The 23,297-nt window shown below is 32.6% G+C and overlaps 1 protein-coding gene across 1 annotated transcript; it reads right to left on the bottom strand.

Moving 5' to 3' along the window:
• Positions 1–19,285: 19,285 nt before the first annotated feature.
• LOC131061844 (uncharacterized) lies at positions 19,286–20,298 on the bottom strand. The gene has a single exon (XM_057995703.2). It carries the CDS (start codon positions 20,070–20,072, stop codon positions 19,626–19,628), a length of 447 nt encoding a protein of 148 aa, XP_057851686.2. The 5' UTR covers positions 20,073–20,298; the 3' UTR covers positions 19,286–19,625.
• Positions 20,299–23,297: the final 2,999 nt, after the last annotated feature.

Below are 23,297 nucleotides of genomic sequence, written 5' to 3' on the forward strand. Positions count from 1 at the left end.
TGTTGAACTACTACACTTAACGCCTAATAAAGCTGCATCAACGACATCTGTGGCATCGTCCCTATAAATCATCAGGAAGTAATAAGGGACACTTGGAAGTTAAAATCCAAGGGGCGGGTAATCCCCCTTGGATCGATAATCTAATAAGATAATCCTTAAATGATTTTACATCCACTGAGTTAAACCATAGTAAACCCCTGTTAGGGTTGATTGAATGAAATGCTTTTATGAAATTGATTTAATCTTGAAGAGATATTGGCGATTGACAATTGGGTCAAGGGTGACGCCTATGATAGGTATCAGGATGTAGTTGTTTTAGGCCACAAACAATAGGCCATCTTGAGTCTTTGTTTAAGTGCTACCACCGTGGGTAGCAACCGCAAAGAAACTGTCTGGGACATTGACCCTAGAAAGGGTTGTGTACCCACTAATCAGTTTACATCAAACCATAGAGTAGAAAATAGAACTACATACTTTACACCTTGATCCCGTGCCGAAATGGGTATGTAGGTAGTCTTGGGACAGAGTTGTCCCTAGTACTCAGGCATTCGTGGATGGGGTCTAGGTTTTGGTAAGAAGAAGGATTGAGTAGAATCCTAATTTGAAAGATAAGTATAATAAAAGGAAAAAAAAAAAGTAATTCAACGCATACTCGGAAGGAATCCCGTATGGATTCGCTTGACTTCCCGAGGCTTTAAACCAAATTCCGAGGCGGAATTCAAGCTTGTATTATGTTATTTTTAATTACTCCTAAGGACGGTGACCTCAGTGCACTCTTATTAGAAGAGTGCAGTACTTAGTGAGTGGCTCAGGACCCAAATGGTCCCGATGAGTCTAAGTCTCTGGCCAGAGCACCTCCTATCCCAATTGCATGGCTGCCTACCCCATATGGGTAGATGCCTATCCCGTATTGGATAGATGAAATCTTATGTCGCGTATGGACAGATACCTAACCTGCATGGTTAGATGCTCATTTCGAATGGATGAATGCCTAATCCAAATAGATGGATGCCCAGAGTATGCGATTGAATCAAACACAAATGATTAAAGTAATCAAAAAAAAAAAAGGTGGTCAAATTTTGTTGGGTTAAGTAAGGTGGGTTATTACACTTTCTTATTCTACTATAGATGCCAAGAAGCTTGGAATTGGATTTATAACTTCTTCAAGCTTTCAAGCATTAAATTTTTCTATGAGATTGGTGCTACCTCCCTTTTAAATTTACCTATATTTAACATGAATTTGGGGTGGAGATTTATTTTATCATTTGGAAAGATAAAAATTCTACTATTTTTACTAGTTGTGTAGTTGATATTCATTTTTCACTTCACACTAAACTATCACTTGCTCCAATGTGCTTATGTATATCTAGGTGCAAGAAAACATTGTTACACTTGAAGTTGCATATATATAGGTGTTTTTAGATCACTATGGTAGTGACCTTTTGGTTACCAAATCACCATCTCTTTTTGTCTCTCACCAAGGTCTCTCCCCTCCATGTGGGCATAGATGTGGATGTAGCCAACCTTCTAGAGAAGATCATGTATCATAGTGACATGGATTCCTTATGGGTTAGGGTGATATATATGACTGGTTTGTATATTCTTGCCCATCAATAACCTCTTCACCTAGGTGGGATGCTTCTAGCTAGGTAGATTTTGACAAGTTCCATTGCTTGAATTTGGGAATTTTTCTTGTTAGTGCTCAACAACTTACAAGTGCAGATCAATAAGAAGAGTGTACTTTTATAGGTTGAGAATTGATTATTGATGATTCCATCTCCACTAATGTATGAGGAAAATAAGATGACCATGTTCCTTTATGATGGTGTAGCTCTCATAGCCTAGTGACTTTGTTGTTTCTTGATGTTTGAGCTTGACCCTTGTTAGACTTTGAGAGCTTGCCTTCTACCACTTGCCCTTTTTTGTTAATAGGGTATTATCCTTTTTTAGTTTATAAAAAGTAATATAGTCATTATTCATAAAAATAAAATATAAATAAAAAATTATGAGTGCTCATTGATAAGAAACTCTAATAATATAATCTTAAAATTGGTGTATTTAAAATGTGGAGAGATATTTAAGAGTCGTAACTTTAGAATTATTTTATTTACTATATGGACACATAACTTTTTTTTATTTAAGAAATATTTAATTTTTTATATTGTTTTCTTTCTTCTTTTTTTTTGAAAAAAGGTGGCAGTGCCACAATATATATATATATATATATATATATATATATATATCTTTTATAAAAGTTGATTCAAAGAGCTCCTGGAGAAAAGAACCAGTAAGAAAAACTCTGATCCTTGCTCTACAATACATAGAAAGGTTGTGAGACTTAAATCTCTAATATGCCAAAAATACAATATATCTTATAATGTCCAGAATATCGAGTGCACAAATCATCCCCCAGTATCGAATACTTTCTGGAATATATTGAACAAGGTGGAGTCTGAAGAAAAACATCATGAGACTTGTACACATTTACATAGTAGTCCACAATCTATCTCACTTATGCATTTATCCAACTTGCAATCTAGCACGCTTCTCAAATCGAAAACCATTCACATCATACAGATACCGCAGAACCACAAGACCCTGCACTTATAATACCACACATACCATTTTATATCATTATGAAAAAGACCACTGCATAGCTATAAGTAATATTATCCTGTACCCATATCCTCCAAAAATTTTCCCTTGAGAATTGGATAAGAATCGAAATCACAATTTGGACCCATCATATTAAGTTCTACCTTGGAATTTCTCATATTTGCCAAATGATCTGCAACCCGGTTCCCTTCTCTATACACATGTGAAATGGTAAAGTTTGTAAATGTATCAATAAGTGTCCATGCTTGTTCAAGTAAATATCTTATCTGCCGATTGTCAATATTTCTCTTTATACAAGCGTTGATAATAATAGTTGAATTGCCTTCAATGTGAATATAAGAGATGTTCAGTTTTTTTACTAGTAGAATGCCTTCAAGTAAAGCATATGCCTCTACAAAGTTGTTAGTACCTGGTGGAATAAAAGCAGATTTTAAAGAAAAAACACATCTTGTGTGATCCCTTATGCATACTCATATCCCTGCATCACCCAAGTTCCCTTTAGAGGATCCATCAAAATTCAATTTGAAATACATTGAATCTAGAGGACACCATTTCACTTTATTTCTATCAATTTTACTAGTTCTCACTCTCAGAAGACAAGGTGATATAGGAATAGAAATACCCTTCCAGCAATTAATAACTTGACCATCCCAAGAAGTAAATTCCCTATTTGAATTGATCTGATTTGACACATGAGCATTAACCAGTTCTGATACTGATTTTTCAATATAATTGAAAACATCAGTAAGAGGAGATGTTTGCTTTCTCAAGATACGCTTATTTCTTTCCCACCAAAGTGACCATACTATTATGGATGGGATCACTTTCCAAATACATGCAAAAAGAGAGGATGAGTATAAGATTGGCCATGAGTGGAACAAATCCCATACATTATTTGGAAGAGGGGTGCTAAAGGAAAGCTTATCAGGCACAAACATCCAACAATAGTGAGAAAAATCACATTGGAGGAGGAGATGATCTAATTTTTCACTGTGCTCACCACAAAATACACAAGCAAATGGATGTGCAATATTCAATTTAACAAGTCTCTCACTATTGATTATTCTCTTATGTAGAGCAAGCCAAGTAAACATCCATGCCTTGGGAAGAACATTGTTGTTCCAACAGAAATTATAGGCTCTTTTTGAATAGGATTGAACAGACATATGATGAATTGTCTTATACCCTTCCTTGATAGAGTACTTTCCATTCTTCTCAGGGCACCATATCAATTTTTCCAAACCATTAGAGATAAATATAATGCGGTTCTTGAGAATTAAAGAAAATTTTACCTTTTGACCCGAAGAGATTGGGAGTAGAGATGGCTTCTTTCAAATGACACGATTTGAAGGCTTCTCAAGATCATCTATGTAATCATAAAGGTGAGAACCCCAATGAGCAGTAAATATAGGGATCACATCTACTAGGGATTCCTCAAGATTAAGAGGGGGGAGACCACTCCATGAATCATACCAAAAGTTGACATCTTTGCCATTATGTACTTGCCACGATAAATATCTAGTAATCACATTCCTAGAATCCATCATGAAGTTCCAAACTGCAGACCTTGATGGAGGATCAAGGATAGTAAATATACGTGATAGGGTAGGAGTATCTAAATACTTTGCTTGCATAATTTGACACCACAAAGAATGTGTTTTTTCATACATATTCCAAACCAACTTTCCCCCAAAGGCCTTATTCCTTTTTGAAAGATCGTGCAGACCAACCCTGCCCGTAGATTTGCTTGGAGACATTTTGTTGAGAGACACAAGTGGGATCTTTTTATCTTTTGAAAGATTACCTTTCCAAATAAAATTTCATATAATTTTCTCGATATGAGAAACAATAGATTCTGGGGCTTGAAGGGCTGAAATGTAATATTTGGAGTTGTAGCCAAAATAGTTTTGACAAGAAGGATTCTGCCTGACAGAGATAACCATCCAGCTTTCCACATAGAAATTTTCCTTTTTAATTTGTCAATCACATAATTCCAAAAATAAGGTTTCCCTGCTCCCATAAAGAAAGGGATACCCAAGTACGATGATGGAAGAGAATCCACTGGAAAGCCCAATGTCTAGATAATGCTGTTAGATACCATTTCAGAAGTATTGAATATGAATAATTTAGATTTCTGCATAGTGATTTTTTGCCCAGATCCAGAAGTATATATGTCCAACATTTTCTTAATATGCCTTGATTCTTGAATATTGGAACAACCAAATAAAAGTGTATCATCTACAAATAAAGTGTGACTGATAGAAATTGAGGTATTAGGGATGCATACCCCCTTCCAAACACCTAAACTCAACTGCTTATTGACCAATCTTCTAAAAGCTTCTGCCATTATAATGAAGAGAAAGGGTGATAGTGGGTCACCTTGTCAAACTCCTTGAGTGGCTCAAAAAAAACCAGAAGGATTACCATTAACAATAACTGAAAAATGTGCCCCAGAGAGGCAATTTTTGATCCATTTGCACCACTTATCGGAAAAGACAAACTTTTTAAGCACTCTCAAAAGAAAGGACCAACATACTTTATCATATGATTTCAACATGTTTAATTTAGCTATGAAAGCAGGGGACTGTGAAGAGTTAATTGAGTACAAAACTTCATGGGCCACAAGCACACCTTCTGGTGTTTCCCTACCAAGAACAAAACCTCCTTGTTGAAGAGATATTACTTTAGGTATCAAGGATTTTAACCGAAGATAGATAGCTTTTGTGAAAATCTTGTACACTAAATTACACAAGGAGATAGGCCTAAAATCTGCAAAAGATTGAGGGTTATTGGATTTGGGGATAAGAGCAAGATGGGTTAAATTGAAGTTCTTGAGAATAAAAGATTTTTGTCTTGACTCCTCCAAAGCCATTAAAAGATCAAAGCCTAAAAAGTCCCAACACTTTTGAAAGAATAGTATGGTGAAACCATCGGGGCCTGGAGACTTGTCAGGGGCCATCAAAACTACCACCTCTTGTAATTCAACAAGAGAGAAAGGTTGCATCAGATAATCGTTATCATGTTGTGAAATCAGACAAGGGATGGAATCTTGCAATATTTCAACACTGGACTCCTTAGGAACAAAAGGAGGGGAGGGAGCAAGAAGATTTTTATAGAAGAGTTCAACCCCTTCCCTAATTTCTTGTTCATTAGTTAATTTTACCCCAGAAGAAGAGGCATTTATAGAAAAGAGCTTAATCTTTGCAGATGCCTGGAAGAACTTAGTATTTTTGTCCCCTTCTTTTAGCCATAGCTCCCTTGATTTTTGTCTCCAATACTCCTCTCTAGAGCATAATTCTTCCCAGTAACTTTGTAAATGCTTTTGCTTTGAGAAAGTTTCTGGATTAATCCTAGTAGAAAAGATAAGTTCATTGATGTTCTTTAATTCCTTCTCTACATTTGTTTTTTCTGCAAAGATATTTTTGAATACTTCCCTATTCCAGACTTTGATATTTTCTTTTACAAATTGTATTTTCATATAAAGTTGAAACATTTTATTCCCCCTGTAGAAGGGGGCACTTACCCACCATTGATGAAGCAGAGCATGAAAGTGTGGGTGCCGAAACCACATTCTTTCAAACTTAAAAGAAGGTTTATGATGAGAAACTTCATGTTTATCCAAGCATAATGAGATAGGAAAATGGTCAGATCCAGAGAACAATAAAATTTTAGAGCTGAAAGTATATTTCTGAAGGATCCATTCATATGAAGTGAAAAACATGTCCGATCTACTTGCAATTTGAAGTGAAGTTCTCCAGTTTGTCCATGTAAATTGACCATTAGAAGGTGAAATGTTAGAAAGGGCGTTATCAGACACAAAAGATCTAAAGTCTTCAATCACCTTAGACGTAGTAGGATTGCCTCCCTGTTTCTCATCCTGAGACAAGATGGCATTAAAATCACTGCCTAAGATGATTTTTTGAACCCCCTGTTGTTGGATCTGACAAGATAAAGTATTCCAAAGAGCATGTTTCTCTTGAGGAGCTGTTGGGCCATATATATTAAAGAGAACAAAGGATAAATCAAAATTTTCAATAAGAAGAAGATGCCAATTTGTCCCTTGGCTCAAAGTTTTTGCTTTGATTGTCCTAGAATTCCACAAGGTTAGAATACCATTGGAAGCCCCTACTACAGGAATATGTATGAAATCCCATAAAGTCTATTTCTTAAAAAACTTTTGAGGCTTCATCTGAAAGTTTTGTTTCTTGTAATAAAATGATGTCTTCCTGGGAGGAATCCAGTTGTTGCTTGATTCGTCCCCTCTTGTTAGAGGCATTCAAACCTCTAACATTCCAAGATATGATCCTCATTGCATCCGAGAAGAACAACATGTTCTTCTCGGTCTTGTGTGGGCTGAAAACTTGTCTACAATTGTAGTCTAGATACCTGCTGCGATCCCTTCTTGGGTTTTAAGAATCTTTGTCTTCCGACCTCTTTTTTTAGGTGTTTTAGATAACAAAGGAGATGAAGAAATTGTTTGAGCATTGAGAAAAATCGAAGTCAAGTTGTGTGGGAGGTTGAAAGGGCTGATATGAATTATCTTCAGCCACAAGGTGTTCAACATGACTAGATTTTAATAGGGGTGAGGAAATGGGTGGTCAAGTATTGAGAGCAAGAGGCATAGCATCAACAACATGAACACCCTGAATTTTCGGAAATTCCTCAAGAGAAATTTCATCTATCAAGTTTGATGCCACAAAAATAAGGATATCATCATGTGCCATTAATTCAATATTTGGAGTATCCAATGAGGATCCAACAATGGGAGTACTGCGATGAACCACATGGAAAGGTTGGCAATTAAACATCAAGCTATGAATCAGGTTAACCTTTGCATTCTGAGATATATAGATTTCCTGGAGTTGTGTATCTGAGGTTCCCACAGAAGTTAGACTCAAAAAAGAAAAAGTGGGCTGCCTAAAAAGAGAGGAAGCAAATATTTTATTATACAACCAATCAACCAAGATTGAAGAGCAATGTATCTTAAAAGATACTTTCTTGTATCTAGCCCCAAATTTTTGCAAAGAACTTAAACTAGAAATAACAACCTGATATTGAGGAGATTTCTTCCAATTGGAGGGCTTTGTTCTTTTTTCTGCTGGAAATAAAGCGTCGGTCATAAAGCCCAAAAAGGATTGAGAAGGAATCAAAGAGAGAGGAGGAACATCCTGGAAAGTTCTTGCAATATTATCAACATTATTCAGAGGTATGGAGCTCTTTGTTGAGTCAACTACACTTGTTGTCCCACTTGGTGTAGAAGGAGGAGATTGAGCAGATTGATAAAAGGAGCATTTATGGTAATCGGTCACAAAGTCCTTGCAGACCCTAACAACATCAATGCCCGATCCTTGACATTGTGAATTAAAATGACGCAATTTATCTATACGGTCATCAATATCTCTAGTACCTTGTATGCAAATGTCTTGATTCCATTTCCCTATGGAGGAAGTCATTATAATGGACTTGGGAAGTGGCTTTGTGAGGTTTAGAAATAAGCATACCCTAACGGTTAAATGGGAAAGTTCATATGGGATAAGATCATGCTTAATAAAATACCCATTTGGTTAGCCAAAATTTCTACAATATCTGGATCACGATATTCAAGCGGGAGCACCAGGAGAGTAATCCAAAAAGGCATGAAAAGAGGGGGAACTGACTCTAGACTAAAATTTGGAACCCATGCCAAAGTGATAATACCAACACCCTTATAGAACCATCCCTTATATCTATGAACATAATTTATATGTTCTTTCAAATAAAAAATGGCAATAAAAAAGAGAGACTGCTTATCCATAAAAAAAATATCCTTCAAGCCCAGCCAATTCTGTTTAGCCCAAAATGAAAGTTGCATAAACGAAATAGTAGAATGAAGCTTACCAATGAGGGTTGTGGAGCGTAGCCGATCTATTTGAGGCTAAATAAGGTGGTCCGGTAAAACGATCTTATACACACCTTCAGATTTGCCTGATTTTCCAGTATTAACAGCAATCGTGTTCTTTGGCGAGACTGGAGCCCGACTACCCTCTTTAGCTGTATCATTTAAAAATTGCCCATTACCTTCTGCATCTGAATTTTGTGCTTGTGGATTGGGAAGAAATATGCAAGGGGTTTTCTTTCTCCAGTTCTATGTAATCTATTTTGGTTTGAAGGGTGCTCCTTGGCACAAGTTTTTTATTGGAAGATTATTTGGGGTTTATCAACCAGGTATTGTTTGGCCAAGTCACGTATGATGGAAGATTAGCAAGATTAGCCTGCGATTCGGATAGAGAACGATGTGAGAACGGTGGTGTCCCCTCACAAATGTCAAACGGGGGCTGTGGTGTTCGATCTAGATGACATGCAAAACGATATCGTGGGAATCTTCTTTCTCTCCCCTTATCCTGCAGCCTACCTGGAAACCGCTGGAATCCATCAAAAGAGCGTCTATTCTTTGATATATCATCGTGTAGCTGCCACGTAGCCCGCCTAACTCCCATAGGTCCAGGTCCTAGTAACCCTGGTTGCATGGTTCGCTGCATCACTCTGAGTTACTCAATACATGTTTTTACAATCAACGGGCGATCTCTGTTACTTGTTATCTCCACCATTTGACTAAGGTCGCAAGTCTCTCCACCACTACCCAGTATCACTATCGCCCAACTTGCAACTCCCTTTATCACCCCCACAGGTCTTGCCACTTCTCAACCTCTTGAAAGAAATGTTAAAGAGAGTGTTAAAGGGTTTGGGTTGTTCGCGAGGTCACCTTGCAATGTCTCTCTACACCGGTCTACAGCGGTGGCCGCTCACCCTACTGTTCCCACCGCCGCCCCTTGCAGCTTCCTCTCACCATGCACGGTCTCTCCAGCGATGGTCGCCTGCACAGTCTCGTTGCCTCACGGACTCGCCTGCAGCTCCCGTCGCCAACGCCCGACACGGCCACGTCTGCAGCTCCCATCGCCAACGATCGAGTGCTAATTTACTTTTGTAAGTAAATTTTAATTTTAATTTTGAAAAAAATACCATTCATTATTTTGACAATTCTTTTATTTTGATTTTACTTTAAAAAGTGTAATAAATACTATATACTTCATGTTACTTTTTAAATTCATACATATAAATTACTATCAAATTTATTTTAAGAAGGTTTTAAATATATCATATTTTGTTCTCAAATATCTAAATATTCATTTATATATATTTTTATATTAAATAACAATTTTAGTTTTTATTGTTTTTTATATTAATAGTAGCACAACAAGGGTGTTGACTCTATAATAAAACAACCTGGAGGTAGCTTTAGCAATAACAACACATTAACAAAATTAATAATAAACCAAATCAAAAACAATATGTAGAGTAAATAACTAATAGTAAAAGAGTATAAATGAAACAACCAAAAGATCCAAAAAAAGTCAACAAGGGGCCTAAGAAAAGAGAATGCCATAGTAATCAACGAGGAACTCAAAAAATTTATTGTAATTTCCATCTTTGTCGCCATCTTTTCAGAATTCAATTTTTATTGCTCACTTACGCCATTACATAGTAATTATACTTCTCAACATAATTATAAATTACTTCCTCAATTGTAATAAATAAACTTCTAAAATTAACTCTAATTCATATAGGATAAAATCTAATATACATTTAGAATTAAATTAAGACTTAAAATACATTGATGCCATATTATTCTACAACTTCAGATCTATTCCATTTTGAACTAAAATTTTATTTATTGAATGTAAGAGAAACTCGTGTTTAGCCTCTTTTTACTTACATTAATATCTTTGTTATTATTTTATTAGAATTTCAAGTAATGTTCATTTCAGTATGAGGATCTCCATTATGCATATGCTCTGAGATTTAAAATAGACTGTTTTGTATCATTCTAAAATGTTCTTGTATATATTATTTTTCTTAATAATAAAACTTTATTCTACTTAAAATAATTAGAAATGAGAAATGTGGAGTTTTTTTTTTTTTGGAAGAGTGTAGTATTCATAAGTTGAAACCAAGCCCAAATGGAGCCCATCACATCATATCTTCTTTAATGAGAAAAATGACATTCATACCAACCATTTCCCTATTATTTGTAGAGAGCTAAAAGTGAGGGGCCTCATGGTGTCCTTGTTTTTTGTGGGATGTGATTATGATGTTTGACTTCAAACTTTCCTAGTGTACCTTAGCTATCTAATAATAATAATCTTTTTAAACTACCTGCCCTTTAACTCCAACAATGGATTAATAATAATGGAAAATCTAATAGTTTGGATTAGAAAATTAGGATGACTTTGATAAAATATATTCAAATGAATTGTGTATTCTTAGTAGTGAAGTTGAATAAGTATATGAAACACATCCAAAATAGTATAATAATATAAAATAGTACATATTAAATTCATATTTTCAAAGAGTGTACTTATATCATCATCATTTCATTCAATTATTTAAAAAGCAAGTAAGACAACTTAAAACTTACAAAGTTTTTGGTTTTTTAAATAAGTGTTTTGATAGGCATATAATTCATTTAAAAATATAGAAATTAGTTATTTTATTATATAAATATTTTGTATATTTAATGATTTTATTATGTATAATTTTGATAAGTTTTGATTTCTTTATAATTAATAGGTGGTGTTTTTAGTAGCATGCTAAATTATGTGATATTTTATTAAATTCAATTGTATAGGTTTTTAGTCAATTTTATTGGACCCATATTTTAAAAAGTGGTTCGTAAGTATTTGTCTCTTATGAATATGGATGATTCACTTAACACTAATTAAGTGATACTTATAAGAGTGAATCATCTCATATTATTTATCCAAATACTACTCCAACTCAAACATATCTAATCATATTTTTTTAAAAAAATCATATTTCATATTCAAAACATGATTTTGATATGTTTTAATTTCCATATAATTTATAGGTGACATTTTTTAGAAGCTATTAAACTATGTGATATTTTATTAAATTTTATTATGTAATTTTTGAGTCAATTTTACTAACCCATATTTTAGAAACAATGGTTTAAGAACTCGTTGCTTATGAGTACATGAATGATTCACTTTTTATTAATTAAGTGATACTTATAAGGATGCATCATCAAAACTCCTCAAGAGATTACTTCACGAATTATTGTTCCAACTCACACATAATCATAAAATTTCACTATTTTATGATTTTGATATGTCTTGATTTCTTTATAATTAATAAGTAGTGTTTTTAGTCGTATGTTTAATTATGTGATATTTTATTAGATTCAATTGATAAAAATAAAAAAAATTACTAACTTGTGTCGCGGTTTAAACACTTCGTTGGTGAAGCAGCCACCAAGGTTCAAATCCCTACTGGGCCATTGTGCTCGCGGATTTGAACAAGTGAAGTTGTTCTTTATCAAAAAAAAATTTTAAAAATTACTAACTTGCTATTTCATTTTCAGAACATGATTTTGATATGTATTGATTTCATTGAAATTTATAGGTGACATTTTTAGTAGCTATTAAATTATGTGATATTTTATCATATTTAATAGTATAATTTTTGAGTCAATTTTACTAACCCATATTTTAGAAACAATGGTTTGTAAGAACTCGTCTCTTATGAATACATGAATGATTCACTTATTATTAATTAAGTAATACTTATAAGGATGAATCATCACAAATTTTCAAGAGACTATGTATCCAAATATTATTTCGACTCAAACTAATATAACAATAGAAATTAGGAAATATTAAATTAATATTTCTATGTACTTCTAGCATCATCAATTCACCCAATTATTTAAAGAGCAAGTAAGACAACTTAAAACTTACAAGTTTTTTTTTTTTTAAAGTAGTGTTTGATAGACATATATCTCATTAAAAAATATAGAAATTGGTATTTGTATTACATAAATATTTTGTCTATTTTATAATTTTATTATGTATGATTTTGATATGTCTTGATTTTTCTATATTTAATAGGTGATGTTTTTAGTAGCATGTTAAATTATGTCAAATTCAATTTGTAGTTTTTGAGTCAATTTTATTGACCCATATTTCAGAAGCAATGGTTCATAAGAACTTGTCTCTTATGAATATGAAAGGTTCACTTAATACTAATTAATTAATATTTATAAAAGTGAAGCATCATAATTCTTTTAGAGATTCTTCATTTAAATACTACTCTAATTAAAAAATACACAATCATATTTAAAAGTAAAAATAAAAATTACTAACTTGTTATTTCATTCTCAAAACATGATTTTAATGTTTTGATTTCCATGTAATTTATATGTGATAGTATTCGTACCTATTAAATTATGTGATATTTTATTAAATTCAATTATGTAATTTTTGAGTATTTTAGAAACAATTGTTTGTAAGAACTCATCTCTTATGAATACATGAATTATTCACTTAATATTAATTAAGTGATACTTATAAAGATGAATCATCACAACTCCTCAAGAAATTATCTATCTAATTATTGTCCCAACTCAAACATAATCATAAAATTTCACCTAAAATAACAAATATTTAACCTATTATTTCATTAAAGAGTGCTCCATCATATTATAAGTAATGATGACTTCATTTAGAAGTAATACAACCATACTTCACTAAATATATCCTTAATGTTGCAACTCAATGCTTTAATAGTAACTGTTGATATTGCAATAAAGACCTTATATGAGTACAAAAATGTATGTTGGTCTCTTAAAAATGAGATCTTTATATTAGATGTATTAGGTGATTGTGAAGGAAGGTATTATACTTAATATTAAATGGTAATATAATTTTGTAATACTCGAGTGATAATTTTCTCTTAATTTGATGATGTTGATATTGAGCTAAGAGATAAAACCATCTTTTCTCATTCTATATATAATCTCCTGCTATCTTACTACTAACCATTATGGTCATATTAGTAAGACAATTATTACAAGTTATGAAGAAAAAATATTAATAACTAAGGTGGCTATTACAAGATGGTCAATTAAAGAGATATAAGCCTAGATTGATTACCAAGAACAACTTCTAGAGAGGAGTTGATTTTTTTTGGAAATTTCTCTCTTATTGTTAAAGTTTCTTCCATTATATCCATGCTATCTATTGTTGTAGCTTGTGATTTTGAGATTGAAAAAATCAATATTAAAACTACTTTCTTACATAAGGATCTTAAAAAAGAAATTTATGGGTGAAAACTTGATGGCTTTAAGGTAGAAGGGAACATTCGGTTTGCAGGCTAAAAAAATCACTTTATAGTTTAAAACAAACACCTTGTATGTGCTATCAAAAATTAAAAATATTTGCATTGAATCTGGGTCTTGTTAGAAGTGAAGAAGCTCATTATATATTTATATTAAGCTTATTAATGATTAGATTCTAATCATTGTCTTGTATGTGAATGATATTTTATTTATTGGTAACAATAAGGGGATGATTATGGAGCCTAAAATTTATTTTTTTGGTGTTCAACATGCAAGATTTATGAAGGATATCTGAGTTGTCTTCAGTTGATCTCTAAGCAAGTGGTATTGAACCCGAGGGCAAAAGGAGGGGCTTACTCGAGCTCAATTCTAGAAACTATCGAGTGCCCTTATTATAGAAGGTTTATTAATTATTTCACATCCATAGAATTTTAGGGCACACATTAATTTACTGCTTTATTCTAGCGCCCTACTATTCTAAAGGGCTAGCAAGCTTTCTAACTACTTTGGGTATAGTGTTAGTAGAGAATGAAATAGGAAGGAAAAAGTAGCAATATGCGCGGAAAAGGGAATTTCTCTATCTTTAGTTGGTATTACAATTATAGAAGAATAGATCTATTGAGATGCACGAAGCACCAATAGATATTAGTTGTAAAAAGGAAGAAACGAAGAGCAGAGATGGAGACGAACCGACTAGGGAGCAAGTATCCCAAAGTGACTTGATTTCTTGTGTAGGATTGTAAACTAGTTAGTATTCCTTCTGTGTGACTAAGCTATATGAAATGAAAATGGAAACCCCTTAGTGAGGTTTTAGATTGCATCAAGATGGACTCCATGAGGTGTGTATGCCTTGTTAACTGATTCTTTTAAAAATATTTTAAAGAAGACTCTCTTGACAAAATGACCAACTTATGTAAAAAAATTAATCCATTTACAAGCATTATCAAAATTTCGAATTGTAAAAATAATATCAACTAGAGTTGCAGACCATGCACCTCATACAATGTTTTTAAAACAAATATTTGAGGGAGCTATATCTCTTATGCATTCAAACTAACAACAACCACTACAATGCTAGAGTTTTAAGCCCTTTAAAGGTGAACCTCACCAAAAGACAAGAAAAAAATAAAAAAATCTTGCTATAAATGTGGAGACCATGTTACTTCCTACTCAAAAGAGTGAGAAAGGTAACATATAGACAATGTATGTAGACTAAGCACTAGACCCTAATAGAACCCCTCTTTAAACATACTACATTTTTCTTTTCGAAAATATTTTTTATAACTTCTAATTTTCAATATATTTTTTTTAATATTTGAATATTTTTCCTTCCTATAATCTTTTTCATCATTCTTGAATCCTTATTATTCTTTTGAGTTTCTTATTTCCCAAATTATTTATATAATCATTTTTTTTCAAATACAAAAAACACCCATACAATTTCAGACTAAAAACTTTTATATACACTATAATAAACCGTAAAATATACTCAAATTCTTTAAAAATAAAAATTAAAAAAATTAAACTCTAAAATTTTTAATCCATAAAAAAAAAAACTCACCAATAATCCTTTCAATCTATCCATTTATATTAAAATCAACCTACATACCCACCAAAATGCTCATATCTACTGCAATTCCAATCTATTTTGAATATCAAACTTAAGCCAAATAATTTACAAGTCAATATAATAGGGAGTAGATCCACTTTGCATGTGAGCCTCTTACATTTGCTTTTATAGTTAATTTTATTTTTAGAAGTAGCAAGAAGTACTCGGTTTACATTTATCTTTATTTAATCCTAAGCTTGAAGTTGAAGCTAAAAAAAAAATTATAATGAAGTCAAGTCAAATAATAATAATGCATGTAGGGGCATAAACCAAAGTGGAGAATATTAAGTTTCTATCATTTTCTATTAGTTGTAATTTTATCATTATATTAATATATGATGTCTTGTAACAAATGAAATGATATGGAAATTAATTTAGAATTTAATTTATGTTGTTAGGTGTTTTTTACTAATATGTTTAATTTCTATATATTGATGTGGGTTTGTTTTTCAGTAACATGTTTAATTATTCTATAATAGATTACTTATTTATAATAGAACAATTTAAAATAAGTAGAATTTTGTTTGCTTTTGGATTATATTGTGCAAGTAATTTTTTAACCATCAACATTTCGGATCACATTATGTGATCCATCATCAGACTGCAAGAGAGTTCAAGGAAAGATCACAAAGTGTGATCATGATGATGATGGATCACAGAATGCGATCCAAAACATTGATGAGTAAAGAATTGCTTACATAATCTATTCTAGAAACTACAAACAATTTTTATACGGATTGCTGAAATCTAATAACTTTGATAAATAAAACATTTTACGAATAATAAAACATAATTATATTAGAATTACCACAACCAATACAAAATTAAAATTGACAATCACAAAATCAAACGATCAACAAATATACTAGGGAGCTCTTTAAATCAGCTTGTGTAAAGAAATATATAAATAAAATATATTAAATGGCACTGCCATCTTTTCTCATATATATATACACCCAATCTCAACCTTATAATTCTCACACTCTTAATTCCAACGTAAAACTAAAAAACATATCTATAAAACTGCGTTTTAACATAAACATATGAACCCACTTGTTTTTTGGGGCTAGCAATGTAGTTACTTTGAGTCATCTTAGTGCAACCCACACAACCATTAGAGAGCCTCCACTCCATTACCACCGCTACCACCAACAAGGAAGCTCTCTTGTTGGATCTCACTACCACCTCCATCATCATGTTGTTAGGGTAGGTGGTTTGTACCCCCACACTAGTCTTCTACATCCTCTCAATGATGTGGATGGGGCCCTCAAGAGCAAGGAAAAATTCATTATTTGACACTTACTATATCTCCATCAAGGACCATACAAAACTGGGTCCAAGATGATTAAAAAAAAGACACAATGTTGCTCTTATTAGATAGGAACTTTTTGGAAGTTGGCGAGGATTTGTCAAATAGAGGGTGGGATAACCTTGATGGGCAAGAGCACAACTAACATAGAATTAATCTATTGTTGCTTCTGGATTTGATTGTGTGACTTTATTTGCATCAACATTTCGGATCACATCCTGAAAGTCACACAATCAAATCTAGAAGCAACAATAGATTTATCATAATAGATTGTGGAAATCTGATAATTCTAACATAAAATTGTACTCACAACATAATTATATTGGTTTCTTTTGATCTATGTTGAACTAGAAAATTAACAGTTGTTTCAGTTGTTTCAGTTGTTTCCCTTCTTCGACCATACTTGCACTATTCTATATGGTTGATTAAGCTATTTGGGACCATAGATTTATTTTGCTGCTAACTTTGTCATTTTTACTTTGGAGCATGATCCCATACCACCCAGTTATTATGAAGATCTAGCTGTACACTTTACCTGTTAATTTTAATATATAATCTCTTGGTTAGAAAAAGTACTATCACAAGTCAACAAAATTTATTACTTTTTATATTCTTAAATGTGATTGCTTAATGTAGGCATTTAAATCAGGACAGGTTGTTAATGCTCTAGTTTTCTATTGATTGCATAACATGGGGCACCGTAGTTGAAATTGTAGACCAATCTGTACGGACAGGTCATTTGTATTGGTAAATCACATGATTTTAGCTGTAAGTTTTGAAAAAGTTCCTCATTTAAATCAACTATTGAATTTGAGAGCTGGCATGTCAGAAACAATGATGTGGCATAGATTCAGTAATGTTCATTTTAATTGTAATTCATGAAAAGTAAAGCCTTAGATTTATTCAACTGAGACTTTTTCTTTCCCTACAATTAGACTTTGACAGAAAAAAAAAGCTGGATCAGGTTGTTTGGGGCATGCTGAAACAGGGCAGAGTAAAATGGCTTCATTTCTTTTACTCAAATCTGCTGAAAAGTAAAGCCTTAGATTTATTCAACTGAGACTTTTTCTTTCCCTACAATTAGACTTTGACAGAAAAAAAAAGCTGGATCAGGTTGTTTGGAGCATGCTGAAACAGGGCAGAGTAAAATGGCTTCATTTCTTTTACTCAAATCTGCTGAGTAATTGGTTATTTATATTTTATTTTTTTTTGAAAGAGATAATAATATTGATCAATGTTGTTTCTGGATTAGACTGTAAGCTTTTTTTAATCAATATTTCGGATCACACTCCATGATCTATCATCAGAATGATAAAGATAACAATATCCAATTGCAAAACCCTAAAAGAAGGAAAGATATTCAATGATAGACGGAAAGATGAATTGCAAAAAGGTCCAAGGTTAGGCTCCAAATTAGACATGAAGTAAGCAATTACAATTTTATTGAGATGAAGTTTGCTGCACTAGGCATGAGATTCTGAATGGCCTATATTGATTATCATTTACTGTAAGATGTTATGCTGCATAATATTTCTCATACCATAAGGGTTCTCAAATTAAGTTTCACATGTGGTTAGTGGGCTCTGGCAGCAAATCAGATCTGATATTCATTTTGAGCTCAAAGTTTATTCATTGCTATTAATAGCAAAAGCAGAGATTCCTAGTAAGTTGCATTACAAGGCCTGCAATATAACCAACCACATAACTAACCCCCACAGACCTTCAACAACACAGGGACAGAGCCCACCAACCCATAACCACTGTCACTCAGTCCACATGATTACAAAGACCTAATAGAAGTAACATAGATCCGACCCAGGTCCAAAGATTTAGTTGATGCCATGATCCAATTTATACAAATGGCCAATGTACAAATCAACCAAATTCATCTCAGATGGCTCTGGATGTTCCACCGCCTGCATCGTGATATCATCTAGTTATAGAAAGAGGCTTCATATTACTTCAGAGTGACATTGAATTGGGTTGAAAGTGAACTGAATAAAAGAGCATTATAGGCAGTCAAAGTTGTGTTCTTCACAGTCTTTGAAGGGGAAACGGCTATCCGGCCATCAGGATGCACTATGGCATCAATGGCATTCTGATGGCTGGATGTTACTGAAGTTCTGACTTGTCATTGATGAGGATTGTTTATAGCCTATTCACTATACTATCATCTCAAACCAATTTAACAACAGTCTTCATCCACGAAAAATAAAAAACTCAGTTATCATCCAACCATTGATACCATGGTGCATCTTGGTGGCTGGATAGCCTTACCAGAACAAGCAACCAAAGGCTGCCATTTCAAATAAACCTCCTAAACTTATCCTCATATCCATGCCAAAGCCAAACTATCTTCAGTACAATCTGGCTGCTGCACTTTGGCATTGTCATTTATTAATAAAAAGTACAACAAATGTCAGAAAAGATAACTTCAAAATCTTGTAACTTGTTTTAGATGATTTGACTTACAAATCTATTGTTCTGGTCTTCCACCATGTTTTTGATTACATAATCAGGAAGGAATAAATTGCAGCAAGCAGCAAGCAGCAAACAGCAAACTTTAAAAAAAAAATACTGATCAGAAATTTTTATAACATATTGATAAGATCCTTAATAATGGTACCCAAAAGTACATTACAATACATAGGTAAGAAGCTAGCTAACATCCCCACTAATTCATATCTGTCCATAGGAGGCATCTGCAAGCAGCAAATCTCCTACACAGATAGGTACCCAAAATCATCAAGCCCTTACTTGCAGGACCTGAAAGCAAAATGCTCTTAATCCAACCAACCCAACCATCATAAACCCATACTAACCAGTCAAGACTAGAAACTACCCATAATAGTTAAGGACTGAAACATCCCCATAAGACCTCTCAAACATCCTCATAAAGAGATCACACCAATGTGATTTCATGGCTTGAGCAGCTGCTGGTTCTTGACATCCACACTGGTAGTACAAGCCAACAGACAAGTGAAGATAGCAGCCAGAACAGCACAAGAAACCTTGAAAAACTTGGCTCTGAGTTTTCCCAACAGACACAGAATTCCCTTCGGAGTGAAATTCTTCTTCACCTTGATCAATCTCTGCTTGGCCTTCTTCAAACTGTTTTTGGTCTTTTGAGGGACAGTCTCCTTCCTAGAGAATGTGTAGCTCCTCAAGAACATCTGTCTGCAAGCATAGCTCTCATGTGTTGATGTGACTCTTGTGATCTTCTTTGAGCAGCTGTCCTCTCTGTCCATGCTTAACACCCTAACAAACTCTGCATCAGAATCTGGCCATTTATACAAGCTTATGAAATTCAATCTCACTGGAACCTGTGCATCCAGGCAACCTGCAACACAGCTTGAATTCATCATGCTTGCTCAAATCTATGCACAGCCCACAAGATTGTTCTCAGTTGGGTTTCTCAAATTTGTCACATAAATCCTTTGAGATGCTTGTGCAGATCTAAATGATGTTGCAGTAAATTCTGAAGCCAGACATTATGTGGGTGGTCAAGCAAATTGAGGACATCATCAGTATGACAATGTTACCAATACTTGAAGACATCGAAATACATTGTCTACTACGGATTTATAACAGAACTTTGAGAAACGAGAAAGGTAAGAATTTCACAAGCAAAAGTAGGGCATGGGGTAGATTTTCTGACGGTTTCTTTTGACTAAAGTTGCAATTAATTGAGGACAAAACATATTTTATGTTTTAAAATATTATAATATGTGGGTCATATTCCGTTCCCACGACAATAGCACGTCTGTAATAAAATCCTGGCTCAATCTGGTGAACCGTTTCCTTTTTAACCTAAAGTGAATAATAGATTCTTGAGGTAAGTATCCATAAAAGCAATCAGATATGTACCATGACAAATATTCTTCATTGGCAAAAGCATTGCATTTGTACCATTGGGTTCTGTAACTAACCTCTATTTCACCATGGTTATTCAGTGGAGGTTCTGTTCACACTGGAGAGATTAGTAGGGTGGAACAACTTCAATAAAAGTGGTGTGGATGAATGGCTGTCACTTAGAGGGATTAATAGTTTTTTAATATAAAACTACATATTAAAATATATTATAAAAAAGTTATAACTAGTTTGGGTCTTGCCTAATTTAATAGGATAGAAATTAAGAATTGGAAATAGAAATAGCTTAGCTATGTAGTTAGTAATAATTTAGTTATGTTAATATCTTCCCACTATCATAATCAAACATTGCCATTCAAGCATTTCAAAATGAAGTCTTTTAACTTGTTTTTCAATTAATTCATAGGTTATTTTAATAGGGACAAGTGTAAACATTCGAGTGTTTGAAGAGCGAGTTAAAGAAGAAGTGTTTGGAGAGCGAGTTATAGAGGAAGGGTCTCATGAGAATAAAGTGAAGCAAAGGTGGATGGTGAGAAACACTAAGATATTCAAAAGATTGGTGAAAAAAATAACTTGATATCTAGATAGAGATATTCCAATAGAATTGGGATAATAATGAGGACTTGGCATTGATAATGCTATTTGAAATTGGTCCCCCTTTGTTAAGGCAAAAGGTACCAATGGCATTAGTTACACCTTGCACATAGGGCCAAGGGGAAGGGAATTGAAAGGCATGTATCAAGAGATGAAAGGACATGTTTTTTTCAAAGAAAATTTCAAAGAAAAATGGCTTATAGGGGAGTTAGAGTAGATGAAGGATGGCGGTGAGTTTTCGTCAAAGGCACTAATTCCCAAGATGTGTTGAATGAGAATCATACCTAACACAAGTGAGTATCCCATTCTTTTCTTAACATAAGAAGTCCTTTACGAGGATTTTATTTTTTTAGCAAAGGTTTTATCTACAAGTTTTATAGTTTTGGTCCAAGCCTTCTAGACTTACATGCTTAGATCTCCAATATCTATACTAAAAGATTAGAGATGTGATAGAGAAAATGTATCTTTATGTAATATAGAGGCATGAGACTCCAAGTTACAAAAGATGAAAGAGGAAAATCTCATTGTCCCTCTTTATTGTTACAAATATATATTTAAATGTTGTGAAACCATTCTTAGCTATGAAAAAAAAAAAAAATTAGTAAATATGATTAGATTTGAAGATTTGAAGAAGATAAATGCATCTTTTAAAAAATCATCTAATTTTTTTAATCCAAAGCTCCTTTAGATTATTATAGTATTATTTCTTGACCTTTTGAGTTAACAAATGAAAAACAATGGGATTTAAAATCACATTAAGAATCATTGTTAGCAATTATAAATGAAACATATTTGCAATTATAATATATGAAGAAGAGGAGAAATCAATAGACTAGATAGAAGTCAACAACAGGAAGGTAATGGCAAAGAAGCAAACATACAGGCTTATGGTTAAGATCACATAGGAAAAAGAAAAGCATTATAATTTTTTATGTTTAGTAAATCAAATATTCTAGCCTATTTCTCTAAGCTTTTTATGATTTTGAAGGGTTGGGTATCATTTATAAAATATAATATTTTAATTAAGAAAATAATTTGATTAATATAGATTTTAATTTGTTAAAAATCAATTTTTATTTTAGATAACATGTTTAGATTGCTTTGTAAGTTTGGTATATATATATATATATATATAGTTTTGTATTTCAATTTTATTAGTTTAGTTCAATATTATATTCTTTTTAGATGTATATATATTTTTTAAACATAATTTTTATTATAATATCAATTTAATAAACTTTATTTCATTTTAGACAACACAACTAAAATCAAACTCGAGTTCGATTATTATTATTATATAATTATATAATTTTCTTGTTATATTTTAAGTTTTGTATAGGTCTCATTCATTTGATTCAATATTATATTATTTATGTAGCATAAAGGATCTCTATTTAAAGGCACTTTTATTTATAATGACAACTATTAGGTTACTTTTATAATTAAGGTACGTATCTTATTATATAATTTATCAAGAGGTGTCAATTGAGCAAATATTTTTTCTAGAATGTTGACACATGGGTGATGAAGTTTGGTTGGGTAGGATGTTAAGGTTTTTGTATGCTCTAATTTTTATTTTATTTTAAATTTATTATTTTGCTTCTAACTCTTTAAGAGGATAATGAAAATTAATTTTACAATTACAAATTTAATTTTATAACAAAAGTTCATATTTAAATCTTATGAACCAATATGATTTCAAAGACATTAAAAGTAATTATTGTAGTGAGTATGAATAAAACTAGTATAGATATTTTAATTACATCTATCTAAAAACATAGATATATCTCACTTTCAAGGTGCATATATTAGATTTTTTAATAGGCTATATATGTGTCAACATTAGAGTGATATCTCTTAACATTTTTATATAGATACGATTATGATATTTATGTGAGTACAACATATAAAATATTGATTTTGCATCCAAAATTTGATCTAAAGCATGGTGCAAATGTTTGATAATATGTTTTAAAAATTGTCTTAGCTTTTACTACATACTTGACAATGCAGTTGATTAAATTGTGTTCAGAAAGAATGGGAGGCTAATCTGAATCTATTTTCCATAATAGTAGTAGGTAGTGGTTATTTCTAGTCACTCAATCATCATGTCTTGTAGGCCCATA

The sequence above is a fragment of the Cryptomeria japonica genome, chromosome 4, assembly GCF_030272615.1.
Source record: "Cryptomeria japonica chromosome 4, Sugi_1.0, whole genome shotgun sequence".
Classification (NCBI taxonomy): domain Eukaryota; kingdom Viridiplantae; phylum Streptophyta; class Pinopsida; order Cupressales; family Cupressaceae; genus Cryptomeria; species Cryptomeria japonica.

What these genes read in the sequence shown, in the direction of transcription:
- LOC131061844 (XM_057995703.2), bottom strand. Translation starts at nt 20,072, where the DNA reads ATGATGAATTCAAGCTGTGTTGCAGGTTGCCTGGATGCACAGGTTCCA.